General features: G+C 54.4%; 1 protein-coding gene across 2 annotated transcripts in view; it reads left to right on the top strand.

The window, feature by feature from the left end:
• The window catches only part of ABL2 (ABL proto-oncogene 2, non-receptor tyrosine kinase), a 403,452-nt gene that overhangs the window by 112,283 nt on the left and 269,776 nt on the right, over positions 1–21,393 (top strand). Inside the window, exon 1 of one of the 2 annotated variants that reach the window (XM_086955815.1) lies at positions 2,711–2,833. The exons of the other annotated variant lie outside the window; for it this stretch is intronic. Coding sequence (XP_086811941.1) covers positions 2,767–2,833 — 67 coding nt within the window. The 5' untranslated portion in view covers positions 2,711–2,766. Of the gene's footprint in view, positions 1–2,710; positions 2,834–21,393 lie in introns of those variants that run through there. 2 annotated transcript variants of the gene reach the window in all.

Here is a 21,393-nt window from a genome sequence, read left to right as displayed (position 1 = left end):
GTTGTGTCGTACTTTAAGTATTTGAATGTCATTTCTTGTTGACAAAACTCTTCTACGCATTAAACACTGTGTCTGTGTCCATACTGGTGATAGTAAAAGGTCGTACTGCATATAAAATGAACTCTGCCACATTTGCAATAATTAAATTGAAAGAAAATTTACCAACTGCTTTGCCTCAACTTGTTCTTCAGGTGGCTGCAGCTGAACTCCCTCGCCCTGCTTTTGTGTGATTTTTCAGCTAATTTCCATATCCCAGGCTCACTTAAAGCTAGAATTTTGGCTCAAACGGCTCAATTACAGCCGATTGGACCCTATTAGAATAATTTTTAGGCTTCGAAGATGAAACCCTAATTTCTTGGGTGCCTTGGTATGCACTGAAATGTTTGACCCATAACTGTGAAAACTGCTTGCTTGATTGCGACCACTTCTGCACCAAGTGTCCATGAACTCCCTCTTCGGTCTGTTTAGGCTCTATATATGTTTCCCCCCAGACAAGTTGGCCCTGCACCCTCAAACAACGTTCCTGCCCAATGATACAACACACTTTGATGTGGCTCAGTCAGCTACCCTACCAACTATTTTTCTGTCTCCTCGCTCTTATGAGGTTAAGAAGGTTGCACCAGCTGACTCCCAAGCATGCATGTAACTTTTACATAGATAGGACTTGGGAGGCCTGCTTATATGACCAGTTGTTGAGTTTGTGGGTCAGTAAAAAGGAACACTGATTCACATAATTGCCATTTCACAATGGATTTATCTTTGCATCAAGCTCTTATGCTCTCTGATGAGGGAAAACCTTCCTGTGGGCATTACATTTCTCTTGACTGGTCTATAGCAGCTTACTAGGTGTTAACTTAGCAGGGTGCAGTGCCCAGTATTTGGCTCTGGTCATAGAGGGCTTGTAACAAGAACAGAGAACAAGTGGAGTACTGGGAGTCTCACTTTTATGCACAGGTGGCAGCCAGGCAATGTGGATCCACTCTCTGAAAATGTTGAACTGGTTCAGGTTGGTTTTCTTTTCAAGTGTCTTAGATGACAAAGTTCTCACAAGCATGGTGTTTGTAAATACTGAGGCTCCCTCTACTGGGCAGTGTGTCGAGCCCTGGGTGGGGGTTGAGAGGGGCGGGGGGGGCTCTTCGTGGCTAGTAGTGGCGAGGCGGGAACCTCTCAAGTCCGAGCCACAGCATCCACCTTGCCTTTGTGTACAGTGAGGCTTCTCATATCAAGGTCCTCTCTGGCCCACCCACAACAAATGCACAAAGAGGTGTTTGGTTTCTGCACCTGGCTGTCATTTGCCCAACTGAAGGAGTAATCGGAGAAAGACTAAAGGGCAGCCATCACCCGGAGACTTCCTCATCTTTCACTCTCACCTCTCACTCCTACCATCCACCAAATGGCTGTGTTTCTGAAAGACTAATTAACATCGCCTTGCTAACAAAAGGCCTCACTGAATGTCTAAAGGACCCCTGTTTCCTCTCCCTTCACTTCAGTGACAAGGTTTCCTCCCCCCCCCCAGCCACAAGAATGTAAGCTATACACTTCCACTGTATGGGGGACAGTCCTCACTTTCCATCTTGCGTAATGCTAGGCCAGTGCTATCCAAAATAAATTCCACTTGCATTCATTAATAATCTCTGGCTCACCCACAAACACACAGTGCATGTGCCACACAGGCTACTAACATCAGTATGGTTACCGTTCACTCAGGATGTTCAACTAGTATCTCAGTTAATTCTGAAAACAAGGTATGTACCATCTTTCTGCATGGTAACCCCACACCAGGGACAGTAGTCCATGGTCAGTAAATAGAGGCATGCTTGGCGCGCCCCTCCAGGTCACAGGACAGGCCTAGTACCTATTCGGTCAGGAACATGCCTAGGTCTCTATGCACATGCTATATTAGCATGACTCCTGGGCCAAAAATCAAAATATCAGGAAACCAGATGCACAAACTTTCAGGGATTTGAGGCGGGTAATCATGCCCATTGACAAAGCAGGGGACATTCCCACCCCAACAAGTAGTTTTGTGATTAGGTTGCAGCGTTCAGGTATTCTAAATTGTTTTGTTGTAAGTTTAGTATACTGTTGTTTATTTCCTTGGTTTTGGTTCACTATTCTTCTTACCTCTGAAGAGTGTGGAGAAATGAACAAATGCCCTAGTTTGGCGCCTTATGTGTCTCTATCATTTCATCTGGTGGAGAAGCAAAGATACGGCAAGAGCTGCTTCTGGGTCATGTAGTGCCATTTAGGAGCTATTGTGATGAAAAACGTTTCTGACAAAATTGAGGTCCCCGTGGGATATTCAAGGATGAGGAATCGGGGAGATTGAGTAACTACAAATAACATAATTTCTGAGAATAATGTGCGGAGAAGCGTTACCGTAGTGAGAGACGAGGTGAACTCTGTTCATATTGGCATAAACCCATGGATTTACACAAGAAATCATCCGGAAAATAATAGGAAGATATACCCGGTCCGCCTACAGAGGGCGCTCCGGGGTTGCCTGGTAGCAGATTTCAGTCGGCTTGAGGCATCTTTGGACATGGTTACTTCTGATTTGGAGTAGCACAACTACTAGACTGTGACACGTGTTCCAGTGACGCAGAAGTGATGACACATTACTGTGCTGTTTTTTTTCCGCCGTCACCGGCCCTTCTAAAAGTATGCTTTCTTTCTGTGCCCTCACTGGCCCCCTTTCCCTCGGCTGTTGCCGGCGCGTATACTCCCTTTGTCTGTCTGCGGGTCCTGCTGCCTCTCAGAGGAGGAATGCGCTGCCAGCTGCCCATGTGTGCTGCAGTCACTGAAGGGTGCCCATGGCTGCTTCTCGATCTTGGTAAGTCAGTGGCGCCATTGTTTAGCGCTGCAGAACAGCATTTTATTCCACTTGTACTATCCTTAGAGAGTGTGATTTTGGAAGTCGAAGACCTGTTCTTTCTGTTTGTTTACAGTCCTAGAAAGCATACATATGACCCCGGTGGCATAAGTGACCGGGCTTATGCTATGGTTTCCTGTCAGTTTTTCTTGCACTGTTGGTAGAAAATTTCAGATCTCTCCCTTTCACCTATCCGAATTATTTCTTGAAACTGTTATGCCCCTGTGTCTACGGCCTGCCTCACCGGCATACCACCTTGTCGGCAGCTCAGCCTTAAAATCACCAGGATGCTTGAATGCTCTGCTGCCACCTTGGAGCGCCACAACCACTGCATTTATAATTTTACAAGATGGAGCAGGGTAGAAGGAGATGTTTGGCTGCAATAATCCGTTCAAAAGTTGGGATTTTATATCGGATCTAAGGTCCACCAGAGTAGCACTTTGACCCTGCTCCTAACGTGTCCACGGCTCTCTGGGCTGTGTGGTCCTTTGCTTTTCATTTATTTGTCAAGAGTCAACTTCTCAGATTTGTGACAAAAAGAGGATCCCACTCGTATGCTGCCATGCTGGTTGACCGGCTCTAACAGCCCTGGTTGCCTTTGTTTTTTAATGTTCATTTCATAGTTGTTTACAGCAATTATGTGTGTTGTCTATCCTGGGCGCTCCAATGCTAGGCTTTTTTTGTCGTACAATACCAGATGACCTCCGTTTAAAATATTAACCCGTGGAATACTGGTAGTAGTCAGTCAGTCAATAAACTTTATTCGGTTGTGCGAATTGACAACCATAAAAGCATTTACACTACATTAAAAAGAACACATTAATACATAGGAATAAAATACAGTTATAAAATAAGCAGGTGAAGACAAATATACAACAAGCATTCGGAATATTTAGCGGAGTCCATTATAAAAAAGAGGTAATAGCAATTCATATATTATTTTTATCCTTCCATACTATTTCTAAATTTTACTGCCAATTTTAAAAAACTACATAAATACAAGGAATATTCACAACTTAATAACTGTAGAAAGTGCAGTGCAGGACGATATTGTATAAACTGGTAGTACTTATTTAAGAGAATTGCAATTTGTTATGTAGGGGGGTGAAGTAATTTCCCCAGAATCAGAGTAATTTCTTCAAGTGTTGTCTTCCATCCTGTCACATTTCATCGGTAGTACTGCTGTTTTTTGGTTACTTGCAGTTGTGTTTAGTGAAATGAGATGATTTGCCTAGTGTTGAGTATTGTTTTATTGCTGAAGTCTGGATTCTAATTCAGGTTTTCGGTGGCTAGGTCAGGGATTCACCCTCTAAAGATGTAGTTCATTCCTCACTGCATTAGATATATTTACTCATCTTAACGATGGCCGTGAAGATTTACTCCACGTGCTATTCACTGTTGTATTCAGCAGTCCATCATGGCTGCCTCTGATTTGTAATAAAGAGGGAGACGTGCTCAAGTGCCACTGTGCTGCTTGCACGGTCTTTCTAAGTGCATCTATGATTATTTAAAATCTATATAACCACTTGTTTTTTTATGCCCATTGACTGGCTCACTTGTGAACCGTCCCACCAGCCTAATAGACTGACTACACTTATTGCACTCTGTTGTTCCAATGAACTAAAGTATGGCTTACAAAACCAATTTCTCTCTGCATTGTCCGCTGCTGCCACCCCATGTTCTGTGCTGTATGCAATGGCACCTACACTGCAGCTTTATGTGCTATGATGACTGAATGGAGCTTCTGCTGAACTGTTTCTGTGTAAATAATTCTAGTTCTGCTGCTTAGAATGCGATATTGTAGTGTTTGGCAGTTATGTTTATTGAGTACTTTGTCCGTAAAGAAGTACTTCAATATATACAAATTCGGATGTTGGGAACCTACAAAACAGCACATTTAATTTAACATATTGGATAGAAAAATCGGACCAAGGTAGCAATAGCGACATTGTTTTCCCTACTTAACCCCTTCACTGCGGCGGCTATTCCGCCGCAGTGCTAAGGGGGCGGGGCGGCCGCATGCTGGTGACGGAACTGCTCCGTCACCAGCGTCGGTGGCGCTGTGCTTATGACTGAGCGGTTCCGTCACGGCCCGCCCCGCTCAATAGAACGCTCAGCGCAGGCGCGGAATTCGCGCCGCGCATGAGCAGCGAGCGGGCCATGACAGAACCGCTCCGTCATCAGCACAGCGCCACCGCAGCTGATGACGGAGCGGTTCCGTCATCAGCAGACAAGGGGTTAATGTGCAAGTTAATATATCTTGCTTTAACACATTTGTCATGACTGTTCGTATGAAACTTGCATTGCTGTAGCCAGTTTTAATCCTATTTTCTGAGAGAAACATGTATTGCACCCTATGTTTGCGGCAGGCCTGGCACCCAATAGAGCTCACTGCACACAGCCTTGGAAAGCAGACATTGAGAGAATGGTCTGACCTCTGACCTACTCATACTTACCTCCCTGTTTCTCCCCTTTTCCTTAGCTATTTAAGAAAAACATATTTGGTCAGTGAGCAATAAAAATCTGTTCTTTGGCATTTTTAGGTCTCGTGACCTATCCATGCGCATGCGCATTGAGCGGAGCAAGACTACAGGGCTTTAAAAAGACTTTAACTAACTGGCGATTTGGTGCTGTGCCTGTGCGCTTTTGACCTAAAATGCGCGTGCACAGCATCAAATTGTCAGCCATCTGTTGCCCAGCTTGGTGCCGCTCCACCCCCTGCGGCATCAAAGGCTTTCACGGCCGGCCGGCTGGCCGTGCTTTCAGTTTCACGGCTGGCCGGCCGTGTGAAGTGCGGCCGTGTCGCATTTCTCCTCCTCCCCTCCCCACAGCAATGCCCTCCGTCTTGTTTCTCTCTCTCTCTCTCTCTCTTCAGCTCAGGTACCTGACAATGACAAGCAGTTTGTGCCAGACTATCCGGCTGAAAATTGTAAGTACCCCATGACTCATCTCTCGTGTGTGCCTTTGTTAAATTTTTTATTTAGACTTGAACTCGGCCCTTCGTCTGTCGTCCTGGGAGAGAGTGCAGCGCTTGTTGTTGATTCGATGCTACTTCGACCCAGTCGTGTCATGACCAACTGAGTTCAGCAAGCTGAGGTCACTAGCGTGACTGGCGTTAGAGAAATGCCCTAAATGACTGCTTTGGTGTTGCTGTCTCTGCTGGCAGGGCTGGGGCTGTCGCCTACACTCCCAGAGCCATCCATGGGCCTGAATTTGTTTGAACAGGCAGCTTAGATTCCCAGCAGAACAGTCGATCTTTTTAAATAAGTACGGCCACCCCTAGAGAACATTACATTTTCAGGGAGCCGGCAGCACAATGACGAAAAACATTCGACCCGTCAGCGTTGTTATCGTATCTTATTCAAGAGATAATGTATGCCTCTCGGAGCGGTGAGAGGACATTACCGTGCCATAAACTCTGTATGAGATTGCTTTTCTCAGCCATCGGTAGGCGACCCAAGCAATTCTTTTTTTTAGAACGCACTGCCAAAGACTACTTCGTTTTTTTACTGTCACGGTCCTCTGAGATAATCCACAGTATCCAGCGAAAGGCATACAAATATTAATTCTGGAAATGGCTGAAGTTGCCCAAGACAGCAATTGGTCAATTACGCTCAGGTTCATAAAAAGTAAAGTTGTGAGTGCTTGCTGAATTTATGAATTTGCCCAATACACAAGCCAACGCTGTATAAATAGAAATCTGCCACATTTATGCATTTTTTTTTTTTATTCTCTCTCTGCTCATCATGATTAACCTGAAAGAACTAGGCTGGCCAGGATTTGGAAGCCAGAAAGGGGACATTGCACCAACATAGAAGTGGGACTACACATTTGCAGACATCTTGGGGGGTCACAGGGTGACTTCAGCGAGGGCATTCACCCGCATAGAATACACAGGAGAGGGACAATAAGGGAAAATCAAATGCAACTGTAAGAGTTCTTGGCACAGTTTTGTGGCTTCGAAGCACTATAGGCAGCAGAGGTTTCAGGCTTGCTGCGCTCATTTTTTTCAGTTTTGGGCTTCCTTGCACAAGTACCGTGAAACTGCACGTAACCTGTTCAATGCAACCGTTCTCCGAGACAAATACATAATTTCACTAGTGCAAAAGAGCCGCGCTTGCAGGGACAGGCAGGCTACACTCGTCCCTTCACAGTGTAAACGGGTGTGCTCGTGTATTGTTCAAGGTGCGAAGGCCTGTTCCAACCCCTGCAGTGACCTTTCTTCGCTCGTGACCTTTATCCTCTGCTGCAGCCACGGAGGGACCCCTGCGCGGGCCATTAATTAGCCCCCTTCCTGGCCATTGTCTGTGCACTGGCTGGCACTTCACACCTCTTTTCAGAAAGGGCACGGCACCTGCGGGCTGTGGGGGGCTCATGGTGAAACATCTGTCCCTCCCCCAAGTGATTGCACAGGTCACTGCTTTTCATCATGCATGCCACTGCCATGCTTATTTTTTTTGCAGATTATATAAATGACATCATGTGGCTTGCATGACCAGCCCACTGTGTCCTGTAGCTGTGATGTGCATTTATCTGAGTTAATAACCGCGTTTCGCCAAAACAACCCTGTGATATGTATCCGAGCTCTCCTCACTAAAAACAATAACACAAAACATAAACACATCAAATGAGATTGGAAGTGAATGGAGCCCGAAAGCACACGGAGCAGCAATTAGCGCGCCTACACACAAGTCCTCTCTGTACTGTTTACAACTAAACAACGTCCTAAAAAGACAATGAAAATGTGTTTACCCTCGGCCTTAGTTTACAGAACCCAGAATTTAAAATCAAGACATATGCCATAAAGCATTCAACCCACAATGCAACACTCAACTTAATATCACAATTCCTGTACCAGGAATTGCATTTCCATACTAAATGACTGAGTCACTGCAATATGAAAGCACACAGAGCACTGACTCTCCCACTCACTCACTGACTCTCCCACTCACTCACTCACTGACTCACTTACTGACTCTCCCACTCACTCACTGACTCTCCCACTCACTCACTGACTCTCCCACTCACTCACTGACTCTCCCACTCACTCACTGACTCTCCCACTCACTCACTGACTCTCCCACTCACTCACTGACTCTCCCACTCACTCACTGACTCTCCCACTCACTCACTGACTCTCCCACTCACTCACTGACTGACTCTCCCACTCACTCACTGACTGACTCTCCCACTCACTCTCCCACTCACTCACTGACTGACTCTCCCACTCACTCGCTGACTCTCCCACTCACTCGCTGACTCTCCCACTCACTCGCTGACTCTCCCACTCACTCGCTGACTCTCCCACTCACTCGCTGACTCTCCCACTCACTCGCTGACTCTCCCACTCACTCGCTGACTCTCCCACTCACTCTCAACACATATTGCACTACAAATGCAATAGGTGTCACATTTGCGAGAGGAAAATCTATTGGCATTGTAAATGACAATGCTATTAATGTATGTTTTCAAAACCAACACATAAAAAGTGTCATTTACAATGCCAATAGCTCAAACTTTCTTCACTGCCTTTGCCAGTGCTTGTTGAATTGTGTCGTAAGCACAGTCCATTGCAACCGCGGAGCCCAGCCATTTGAGGTTATTTTTTTCATACAGGCATACAGCCAAAGAGACCTAGATGTTGCTTCACACAGTACCAAGGCCATTTCACCCCCTCAGCCACTCATCCTCACACACCCTCACTCACCCTCACACCCTCAACCCCCCTCACAACCCTCACCCTCACTCACCCCCCTCACCCTCAGACCCCTCACCCTCACCCTCACACACCCACACCCTTACCCTCACCCCCTCACCCTGACACACCCCGTCACCCTCACACCCTCACCCCCCTCACCCTCACCCCCTCACCCTCACCCCCCTCACCCTCACCCCTCTCACCCCTCTCACCCCCCTCACCCCCTCACCCCCCTCACCCCCTCACCCCCCTCACCCCCCTCACCCCCTCACTCACCTTCACACCCCCTCACACACCCACTCACCCACTCTTAGCCTCACCCCTCACCCTCACACTTCCTCACCATCACACACCCCCTCACCATCACACACCCTCACATCCTCTCACCCTCACACCCTCACCCACCCTCACACCCCTCACCCACCCTCACACAACCTCACCCACCCTCACACCCTCACCCGCCCTCACCCACCCTCACCCACCCTCACAAACCCTCACCCACCCTCACAAACCCTCACCCACCCTCACGAACCCTCACCCACCCTCACACCCTCACCCACCCTCACACCCTCACCCACCCTCACACCCTCACCCACCCTCACACCCTCACCCTCACACACCCTCACTCATACTCACCCTCACTCATACTCACCCTCACACACCCTCACTCACCCTCACACCATCACCCCCCTCACCCTCACACACCCTTACCCTCATACACCCTTACCCTCATCCCCTCACCCTCACACACCCTCAGTCACCCTCACACACCCTCAGTCACCCTCACCCCCCCTAACCCTCACCCCCTAACCCTCACCCCCTAACCCTCACCCCCTAACCCTCACCCCCTAACCCTCACCCCCTAACCCTCACCCCCTCACCCTCACCCCCTCACCCTCACCCCCTAACCCTCACCCCCTCACCCCCTCACCCTCACCCCCTCACCCTCACCCCCTCACCCTCACCCCCTCACCCTCACCCCCTAACCCTCATTCACCCTCATTCACCCTCACACACCCTCACCCTCACTCACACCCCTCACACACACCCTCACTCACCCTCTCACACACCCCTCACTCACCCTCTCACACCCGCTCACCCTCACCCTCCCTCACCCTCACCCTCCCTCACCCTCACCCTCACCCTCCCTCACCCTCCCTCACCCCCTCACCCCCACCCCCCTCACCCCCACACCCCTCACCCCCACACCCCTCACCCCCACACCCCTCACCCCCACACCCCTCACCCTCCCACCCCTCACCCTCACACCCCTCACCCTCACACCCCTCACCCTCACACCCCTCACCCTCACACCCCTCAACCCCCTCATCCCCCTCACCCTCAAACCCCTCACCCTCACACCCCTCACCCCCTCACCCTCACACCCCTCACCCTCACACCCCTCACACCACTCACCCTCACACCACTCACCCTCACACCACTCACCCTCACACCACTCACCCTCACACCACTCACCCTCACACCACTCACCCTCACACCACTCACCCTCACACCACTCACCCTCACACCACTCACCCTCACACCACTCACCCTCACACCACTCACCCCACTCGCCCTCACCCCACTCGCCCTCACCCCACTCGCCCTCACCCCACTCGCCCTCACCCCACTCGCCCTCACCCCACTCGCCCTCACCCCACTCGCCCTCACCCCACTCGCCCTCACCCCACTCGCCCTCACCCCACTCGCCCTCACCCCACTCGCCCTCACCCCACTCGCCCTCACCCCACTCGCCCTCACCCCACTCGCCCTCACCCCACTCGCCCTCACCCCCCTCACCCTCACCCCCCTCACCCCCACCCCACTCACCCTCACCCCCCTCACCCTCACCCCCCTCACCCTCACACCACTCACCCTCACCCCACTCACCCTCACCCCACTCACCCTCACCCCACTCACCCTCACCCCACTCACCCTCACACCCCTCACCCTCACACCCCTCACCCCCCTCACCCCCTCACTCACCTTCACACCCCCTCACACACCCACTCACCCACTCTTAGCCTCACCCCCTCACCCTCACACTTCCTCACCATCACACCCTCACCCACCCTCACCCGCCCTCACCCACCCTCACCCACCCTCACCCACCCTCACCCACCCTCACCCACCCTCACAAACCCTCACAAACCCTCACCCACCCTCACAAACCCTCACCCACCCTCACGAACCCTCACCCACCCTCACAAACCCTCACCCGCCCTCACCCCCTAACCCTCACCCCCTAACCCTCACCCCCTAACCCTCACCCCCTAACCCTCACCCCCTAACCCTCACCCCCTAACCCAACCCTCACCCCCTCACCCCCTCACCCTCACCCCCTCACCCCCTCACCCTCTCACACCCTCACCCCCTCACCCTCACCCTCTCACACCCTCACCCTCATTCACCCTCATTCACCCTCATTCACCCTCATTCACCCTCATTCACCCTCATTCACCCTCATTCACCCTCATTCACCCTCATTCACCCTCATTCACCCTCACCCTCACCCTCACTCACACCCCCTCACTCACCCCCTCACTCACCCCCTCACTCACCCCCTCACTCACCCCACACCCCTCACCCTCACACCCCTCACCCCCCTCACCCCCCTCACCCTCACACCCCTCACCCTCACACCCCTCACCCTCACCCCCACACCCCTCACCCCCACACCCCTCACCCCCACACCCCTCACCCTCACACCCCTCACCCTCACACCCCTCACCCTCACACCCCTCACCCTCACACCCCTCACCCTCACACCACTCACCCTCACACCCCTCACCCTCACACCCCTCACCCTCACACCCCTCACCCTCACCCCCCTCACCCCCCTCACCCCCTCACTCACCTTCACACCCCCTCACCCTCACACTTCCTCACCATCACACCCTCACCCACCCTCACACCCTCACCCACCCTCACACCCTCACCCACCCTCACACCCTCACCCACCCTCACACCCTCACCCACCCTCACAAACCCTCACCCACCCTCACAAACCCTCACCCGCCCTCACACCCTCACCCACCCTCAAACCCTCACCCCCTAACCCTCACCCCCTAACCCTCACCCCCTAACCCTCACCCCCTAACCCCCTCACCCTCACCCCCTCACCCCCTAACCCTCACCCCCTAACCCTCACCCCCTCACCCTCACCCCCTCACCCTCACCCCCTCACCCCCTAACCCTCACCCCCTAACCCTCACCCCCTAACCCTCACCCCCTAACCCTCACCCCCTAACCCTCACCCCCTAACCCTCACCCCCTAACCCTCACCCCCTAACCCTCACCCCCTAACCCTCACCCCCTCACCCTCACCCCCTCACCCCCTCACCCCCTCACCCCCTCACCCCCTCACCCTCACCCCCTCACCCCCTCACCCTCACCCCCTAACCCCCTCACCCTCACCCCCTAACCCTCTCACCCTCCCTCACCCCCACCCCCTCACCCCCACCCCCTCACCCCCCTCACCCTCACACCCCTCACCCTCACACCCCTCACCCTCACACCCCTCACCCTCACACCCCTCACCCTCACACCCCTCACCCCCACACCCCTCACCCTCACACCCCTCACCCTCACACCCCTCACCCTCACACCCCTCACCCTCACACCCCTCAACCCCCTCATCCCCCTCACCCCCCTCACCCTCAAACCCCTCACCCTCACACCCCTCACCCCCTCACCCCTCACCCTCACCCCCTCACCCCTCACCCTCACCCCCACACCCCTCACCCTCACACCCCTCACCCTCACCACTCACCCTCACACCACTCACCCTCACACCACTCACCCCACTCGCCCTCACCCCACTCGCCCTCACCCCACTCGCCCTCACCCCACTCGCCCTCACACCACTCGCCCTCACACCACTCGCCCTCACCCCACTCGCCCTCACCCCACTCGCCCTCACACCACTCGCCCTCACACCACTCGCCCTCACACCACTCGCCCTCACACCACTCGCCCTCACACCACTCGCCCTCACACCACTCGCCCTCACACCACTCGCCCTCACACCACTCGCCCTCACACCACTCGCCCTCACACCACTCGCCCTCACACCACTCGCCCTCACACCACTCGCCCTCACACCACTCGCCCTCACACCACTCGCCCTCACACCACTCGCCCTCACACCACTCGCCCTCACACCACTCGCCCTCACACCACTCGCCCTCACACCACTCGCCCTCACACCACTCGCCCTCACACCACTCGCCCTCACACCACTCGCCCTCACACCACTCGCCCTCACACCACTCGCCCTCACACCACTCGCCCTCACACCACTCGCCCTCACACCACTCGCCCTCACACCACTCGCCCTCACACCACTCGCCCTCACACCACTCGCCCTCACACCACTCGCCCTCACACCACTCGCCCTCACACCACTCGCCCTCACACCACTCGCCCTCACACCACTCGCCCTCACACCACTCGCCCTCACACCACTCGCCCTCACACCACTCGCCCTCACACCACTCGCCCTCACACCACTCGCCCTCACACCACTCGCCCTCACACCACTCGCCCTCACACCACTCGCCCTCACACCACTCGCCCTCACACCACTCGCCCTCACACCACTCGCCCTCACACCACTCGCCCTCACACCACTCGCCCTCACACCACTCGCCCTCACACCACTCGCCCTCACACCACTCGCCCTCACACCACTCGCCCTCACACCACTCGCCCTCACACCACTCGCCCTCACACCACTCGCCCTCACACCACTCGCCCTCACACCACTCGCCCTCACACCACTCGCCCTCACACCACTCGCCCTCACACCACTCGCCCTCACACCACTCGCCCTCACACCACTCGCCCTCACACCACTCGCCCTCACACCACTCGCCCTCACACCACTCGCCCTCACACCACTCGCCCTCACACCACTCGCCCTCACACCACTCGCCCTCACACCACTCGCCCTCACACCACTCGCCCTCACACCACTCGCCCTCACACCACTCGCCCTCACACCACTCGCCCTCACACCACTCGCCCTCACACCACTCGCCCTCACACCACTCGCCCTCACACCACTCGCCCTCACACCACTCGCCCTCACACCACTCGCCCTCACACCACTCGCCCTCACACCACTCGCCCTCACACCACTCGCCCTCACACCACTCGCCCTCACACCACTCGCCCTCACACCACTCGCCCTCACACCACTCGCCCTCACACCACTCGCCCTCACACCACTCGCCCTCACACCACTCGCCCTCACACCACTCGCCCTCACACCACTCGCCCTCACACCACTCGCCCTCACACCACTCGCCCTCACACCACTCGCCCTCACACCACTCGCCCTCACACCACTCGCCCTCACACCACTCGCCCTCACACCACTCGCCCTCACACCACTCGCCCTCACACCACTCGCCCTCACACCACTCGCCCTCACACCACTCGCCCTCACACCACTCGCCCTCACACCACTCGCCCTCACACCACTCGCCCTCACACCACTCGCCCTCACACCACTCGCCCTCACACCACTCGCCCTCACACCACTCGCCCTCACACCACTCGCCCTCACACCACTCGCCCTCACACCACTCGCCCTCACACCACTCGCCCTCACACCACTCGCCCTCACACCACTCGCCCTCACACCACTCGCCCTCACACCACTCGCCCTCACACCACTCGCCCTCACACCACTCGCCCTCACACCACTCGCCCTCACACCACTCGCCCTCACACCACTCGCCCTCACACCACTCGCCCTCACACCACTCGCCCTCACACCACTCGCCCTCACACCACTCGCCCTCACACCACTCGCCCTCACACCACTCGCCCTCACACCACTCGCCCTCACACCACTCGCCCTCACACCACTCGCCCTCACACCACTCGCCCTCACACCACTCGCCCTCACACCACTCGCCCTCACACCACTCGCCCTCACACCACTCGCCCTCACACCACTCGCCCTCACACCACTCGCCCTCACACCACTCGCCCTCACACCACTCGCCCTCACACCACTCGCCCTCACACCACTCGCCCTCACACCACTCGCCCTCACACCACTCGCCCTCACACCACTCGCCCTCACACCACTCGCCCTCACACCACTCGCCCTCACACCACTCGCCCTCACACCACTCGCCCTCACACCACTCGCCCTCACACCACTCGCCCTCACACCACTCGCCCTCACACCACTCGCCCTCACACCACTCGCCCTCACACCACTCGCCCTCACACCACTCGCCCTCACACCACTCGCCCTCACACCACTCGCCCTCACACCACTCGCCCTCACACCACTCGCCCTCACACCACTCGCCCTCACACCACTCGCCCTCACACCACTCGCCCTCACACCACTCGCCCTCACACCACTCGCCCTCACACCACTCGCCCTCACACCACTCGCCCTCACACCACTCGCCCTCACACCACTCGCCCTCACACCACTCGCCCTCACACCACTCGCCCTCACACCACTCGCCCTCACACCACTCGCCCTCACACCACTCGCCCTCACACCACTCGCCCTCACACCACTCGCCCTCACACCACTCGCCCTCACACCACTCGCCCTCACACCACTCGCCCTCACACCACTCGCCCTCACACCACTCGCCCTCACACCACTCGCCCTCACACCACTCGCCCTCACACCACTCGCCCTCACACCACTCGCCCTCACACCACTCGCCCTCACACCACTCGCCCTCACACCACTCGCCCTCACACCACTCGCCCTCACACCACTCGCCCTCACACCACTCGCCCTCACACCACTCGCCCTCACACCACTCGCCCTCACACCACTCGCCCTCACACCACTCGCCCTCACACCACTCGCCCTCACACCACTCGCCCTCACACCACTCGCCCTCACACCACTCGCCCTCACACCACTCGCCCTCACACCACTCGCCCTCACACCACTCGCCCTCACACCACTCGCCCTCACACCACTCGCCCTCACACCACTCGCCCTCACACCACTCGCCCTCACACCACTCGCCCTCACACCACTCGCCCTCACACCACTCGCCCTCACACCACTCGCCCTCACACCACTCGCCCTCACACCACTCGCCCTCACACCACTCGCCCTCACACCACTCGCCCTCACACCACTCGCCCTCACACCACTCGCCCTCACACCACTCGCCCTCACACCACTCGCCCTCACACCACTCGCCCTCACACCACTCGCCCTCACACCACTCGCCCTCACACCACTCGCCCTCACACCACTCGCCCTCACACCACTCGCCCTCACACCACTCGCCCTCACACCACTCGCCCTCACACCACTCGCCCTCACACCACTCGCCCTCACACCACTCGCCCTCACACCACTCGCCCTCACACCACTCGCCCTCACACCACTCGCCCTCACACCACTCGCCCTCACACCACTCGCCCTCACACCACTCGCCCTCACACCACTCGCCCTCACACCACTCGCCCTCACACCACTCGCCCTCACACCACTCGCCCTCACACCACTCGCCCTCACACCACTCGCCCTCACACCACTCGCCCTCACACCACTCGCCCTCACACCACTCGCCCTCACACCACTCGCCCTCACACCACTCGCCCTCACACCACTCGCCCTCACACCACTCGCCCTCACACCACTCGCCCTCACACCACTCGCCCTCACACCACTCGCCCTCACACCACTCGCCCTCACACCACTCGCCCTCACACCACTCGCCCTCACACCACTCGCCCTCACACCACTCGCCCTCACACCACTCGCCCTCACACCACTCGCCCTCACACCACTCGCCCTCACACCACTCGCCCTCACACCACTCGCCCTCACACCACTCGCCCTCACACCACTCGCCCTCACACCACTCGCCCTCACACCACTCGCCCTCACACCACTCGCCCTCACACCACTCGCCCTCACACCACTCGCCCTCACACCACTCGCCCTCACACCACTCACTGCTACAACACATATTGTGTTACAATAGGTGTCACATTTGCGAAAGATAAAACTATTGGCATTGTAAATAACAAAGCTATTAATTTCGCTATTTTCAAAACAAGCACATAAATAAAAGTGTCCTTTACAATACCAATAGCTCAAACTTTCCTAATGCGAGACCTATTGCATTGCTGTGCTTCTCTCCCCTGCTGCACTCTCCTGCTCTCTAGAGATGTGGCCTAACGACCAGAGCTGCCATCTAAGTCACGTAAATACAAAACCTGTTGCATTCCAAATGCTGTAGGTGTCACATCCGCAAAAGTTATAACTATTGGCATTGTAAATGACAAAGCTATAAATTTAGCTATTTTAAAAAGCAACAAATAAATAAAACATTTGTCATTTACAAGACCAATAGCTCCAACTTTTCTAATGCGAGACCTATTGCATTTCCAATGCTTGTTGTAGTGTTCTTTGTCACCCAAATTAGCAGGCAGTTGCATGGGCCATTGGACTTACCTTGATCCCTTAAAAGAAGAGGTAAACCGTGAATTGCATTGTGGGGCTGTAACACCTGTGGAGTTTCCACAGTGTGGGTAATGAGTAGAGCTGGCCTTGTACTTCTTCCACTACTTCTTGAAGTAAGAACAGAGTGGCTAAAATGTATCCCGGATGACAGGGAAGCACTCTGTCTGTGTGTACAAACCACACCCATTGTCGAACCGGAGCCAGGGTGCACAGTGACCTAATCCTCCCCCAGACCTGGGTAAGATGGGAGTGCGAGATTACTTTTGGGTACTAGCAAAAAGCAGCCCTCTGGTCCCCTGTGCAAGTTTGAGAAAATTTAAAGCGGGACCTCTGAGTCCTGGGGTAAGGTTGGGAAATTTTAAATGTGGAAGCAGGAGCACAAACCTATCTGCCTCTCTGGTGAGGGCTGCAGTGTTTTTCAGGTCGAGCCTAGCGCAGCACGCATGTGCTGCTCTACGGTGAGGCTTCTTGTAAGCACTCCTAACTTCCTACAGACTTCTCTATGTGATTTTGTTCACACCCTCACATTTTATTGGCCATTGCTTGTGGCTTTCAAAATGAAAGCACGCAAATGGCAAAAGGCAGGGGTATGTCCCGCCTTTTCTGAAAAACGTTCACTCCCATGACCTATGGGTCTCGGGAGCGAGCAGCGGCTCGCAGTATGCTACCTGCATTCCAGGATCAGGTTACTAATTAACCCAGTGCGGGCACTTTCACTTTCGCGACTGCGCTTGTTCTCATCACGTCTTTTCTCGTCCCATCTTGCTGTCGTGACTTTGCAATCTCAATTATTTCGAAAAATTGCTGCTTGCTCCGAATAAACGCTGACTCCGGTGGCAAGCCACCTTTAATTGTAGGCACTCCCCTGCCGCTCGCTGCAGGCCCTGACGGAACAGATGTTCTCCCTAGCTCACTGGATTACGTAAAGACCACAATTGGGGGCTGTCTCGAAAAGGGTCTGCATGCACCGTTAGCTCCCACTGGCCACCGGTGCACCTTCTCTCAAGCAGAGCTGTTACGCATCTGCCTCTCCACAGCCACCAATCCCTGTAAACACAACGGGGCGCTTGTTTGTTGTTCCTATTCAGAATTAAGAAACACTTGTTTCCCTGACAGTAATTGCATGGCTGGAGCGCTGCCAGCCCCTTCCGTGACATGGATTGACGCAGTAGATATATTGACAGCGGAGGTGGTAAGAGTGGGCTCTCGCCTGTTGCTCATCCGAAGCCTTGTCAGTATTTGTCAACTCTGCATGTTTCGGTGCCTTGGCAACTAACCTGAAGTGACTCGTCCCGTTTGGGTTCACTCTGAAACAGACGCTTGCCTTCTCTCCTCTGCCTCTGCCCCGTCCTCTCCGCTCCCTGCCGCGCACCTTCATTTTCTGACCCTCTCCCCACTTCCTCTCTCCTCGGCTTTCTCTTCCCCTCCCACATTTTCCCCCTCCTCCGTACCAATACATTTACCTTCCTCTCTCCCCATCTCCCCCCGCTCCTTCCCCTGCCCTCTCCCTCACACTCCCGCCACCCCTTCTCGTTCCCCGAACCCCTCTTCTGCCTGATCGTGCCTAGCAATACGCAGAGTAATGTAAAGCTGTTTGTGACCTGTAATCCGCTCTCTTGTTATTAACTGCTTATGCCTCCATGTCACCGTTTAACATTAATCTCTGCACTTATCTCCCTTCTCCCCTTCATCTCGCCGTCCTGCTCTCGACACTCACTTGTATTGCTCCATCTTTCTACATATCACTTTATCATGACTCTACTTCCCCCTTCTCCACCTATTCCTCATTTACCTCCACTTCTCTCTCCGCGTTTTTACATCCTCCTCCTCTTTTTAGGTCAAGCCAATTTATAAGCGCAAACCTTCAAGCACACGCTGTTAAAAAATTGTCCAGCGCAACTACCACTGTTAAACAGTGGTTGCTCTGTTCTTTCTAATGTTTAACTTGCAGCTCGTATGCTGCATGGCTAACCACTTGTATGGTCCCAAAGGCGAGACCTATTGGCTATGCCAATGCTTGTTAGTAGTTGCAGGGGAGGGGAGCATAATAATTTCATGGAGCACGACTGCTGTCCGGTACTTCCTAGTCCTTATTGGAAAAGTTGTTGAGAGAGCGGATGAAGGCAGAGATCATCTCTCTCTGTCCTATTGGCAAGACAGGGAGGATTTTTTTTTAGCAGCTCCCCTGGCTGCTTTCTTAAATACTAGTTCTTGGCAGGTCTCAGTATTGGGTGTCATACCCTTCAAAGTTTTTGTCTGCCTCTGGTTGCCTGAATGACTGATTAGCTATTGTACATTAGTATACTTCTGCGTTATGTAAAAATGGGTATTCCTCTATGAAGTATTTTTTAACAAGCATTAAGGTGTGGGTTATGAATGCACTGTCAAGCCAGTTCCAAAACTCCATGTACGTTAATAACTGCCCTCCTCATCTATGCTGCCACCAGAAGAAAATGTCATACATTGTCTAGTTATCTAAGACACTTTAAAAGCTTTTTAATGACACATGTCTGCCCCTGAAAGGTCAAGCCCAGGCAGCTGGATAAATAAACAAAATCATGACAGCTGGGTGGAAGCACTCAACTTCTGCCAAATTAAAACATGTACTCCTGGCTCAAAACGTGTGGGTGGAGCCAAAGACCCTCTACTGGTGATACTCACACAATTGTCTGTCAACAGCTGCGCGATCAAGCCAGACCATAAAAAATGAATATCTCTTCTGTATGAAAGCGAACATTGGAGGTGTATTACTTTACAGGAAAAGAATTTAAACTATCGGCATATGTACAATTTTGGATTGGTGTAGCAATCCATTTTCTATGGTTTTTTCATTCCTTTGGAGTCTGACCATTTTAATGTTCAAGAGTAAATGCTTTGGAGGAGGAGCCAAGCTCGACATCGTGATGGCCGTACGGTAGCTCGGCTCCGCCGGCCTCCCTGCCCAAACTCATCTATCCTGCCGCCCATCCTGCCCAAAAACGATAACATTTTATAGATGAAGGTCTGCTGATACTTACCACGCGTCCTGGTGCCTCCGGCGTTCAGTGGGTCCGCAGCGGCGTCCTCCCAGGAAGTGCGGCCTCCGTGGTGTGGTTCCGGGGCCTTGCCTTTAGCGAGTAGCCGGCGAGACGGTGGCGGCCTCGGGTGGAGGATGGAGGCCGGCCAGAGGAGGCCGTTTTGCGAAAAAGCCGGAGGCAACTGAACGTGCCTGGGACTACCGTCCGGTGATCCAGAGGTGAGGTGCGGCACGTTGTGTGTGGGGGACGCCGTGTTGGTGGCCCCCCCCCCCCCCCCCCCCCCCCCCCCCCTGTTGCCTTGCCCGGCCATTCCGAATTTCATCGCTCGGTGGCGGAGAGTGGCTCGAGCGGTGGCGCCGGCGGGTCCCCCTCTTTTGGTGGCCCTCATTTCTGCATCGAGGTTGCTGTTTGGATGCTTGAGGGGGATCCCGCGGGGGCCCTGCTTGTAAGCCCGGCCCAGGAGTTGGTTCCGAAACGACGGCGCTGTAATCGCAAAATGGCGGCTGATGCCGTGTGCTGTGGAACGCCCCGGGATGTCGATGCTGTACCTCTGTACTGTGATGGGGCCTGCACTGGGGAGCGTGAACCCACGATTGGCGACGTCCTACGAGCGCTGAAGATTTGGCAAGTGACCTTGGCCCGGGATTCTTGTGTGCAAGACAATGTGGTAACAGCCATTGCTCCCGGGCCGTCCCTCAGAGATGCGGATGGGCCCGAGGTGGTTGCTGTTTGTTTCCCGCATTTTGGTGGGGGTAGCGATGTCTTGGTTCGCCTGCGGCAAGATTTGCTGGGGATCATTGACACTGATGTACATGACTGCCGTAAACAGCTTTTGCATTATCGTCGGCGGAGATCTCATGGGTTGCTTCCATTGGCCGTTCAGCGGCTGCTCCACGGCCTTTTCTCTCCGCTTTGTTTTATGCCCGCTACTTCGACATACATCGTGGCGCTAGCTAAGAAAGGACTGGGGTGAGCCCGGTTTTTAATCCTGAGGGCTGCTGTTCGGTGCACGGAGTTATGGACTGCCCCAAATTGAGATAATTTGTCGAATCCTTACTATGTATGGCTACCTGAAAACATGCCATTTTAGTTTTGGGCTGCACTAATTGTTTGTATGGGTGGGGGCCGTGCGCCTTGTTACATGGTATCCTCCCCTCTGGCTTTCCTTTTTCCCTTTTTATCTGTTTTCTTTCCCTTTCCCTATATTATCTCATTCTATATTTCGGGTTCATGTTTAGGGCGCCAGGCACGCTGCTGGGAGGGGTAGGCCATAGCCTTCTGCAGGGGTGCAGGGTGGGGTGGGTGGATTGGGGTCTATTAGATAGTTACT

Source organism: Lissotriton vulgaris, chromosome 1_1 (genome assembly GCF_964263255.1).
Source record: "Lissotriton vulgaris chromosome 1_1, aLisVul1.2, whole genome shotgun sequence".
NCBI classification, from domain to species: Eukaryota; Metazoa; Chordata; class Amphibia; order Caudata; family Salamandridae; genus Lissotriton; species Lissotriton vulgaris.
The sequence above is the reverse complement of the archived record's forward strand: the minus strand, read 5'-3'. Positions and strand labels throughout refer to the sequence as shown.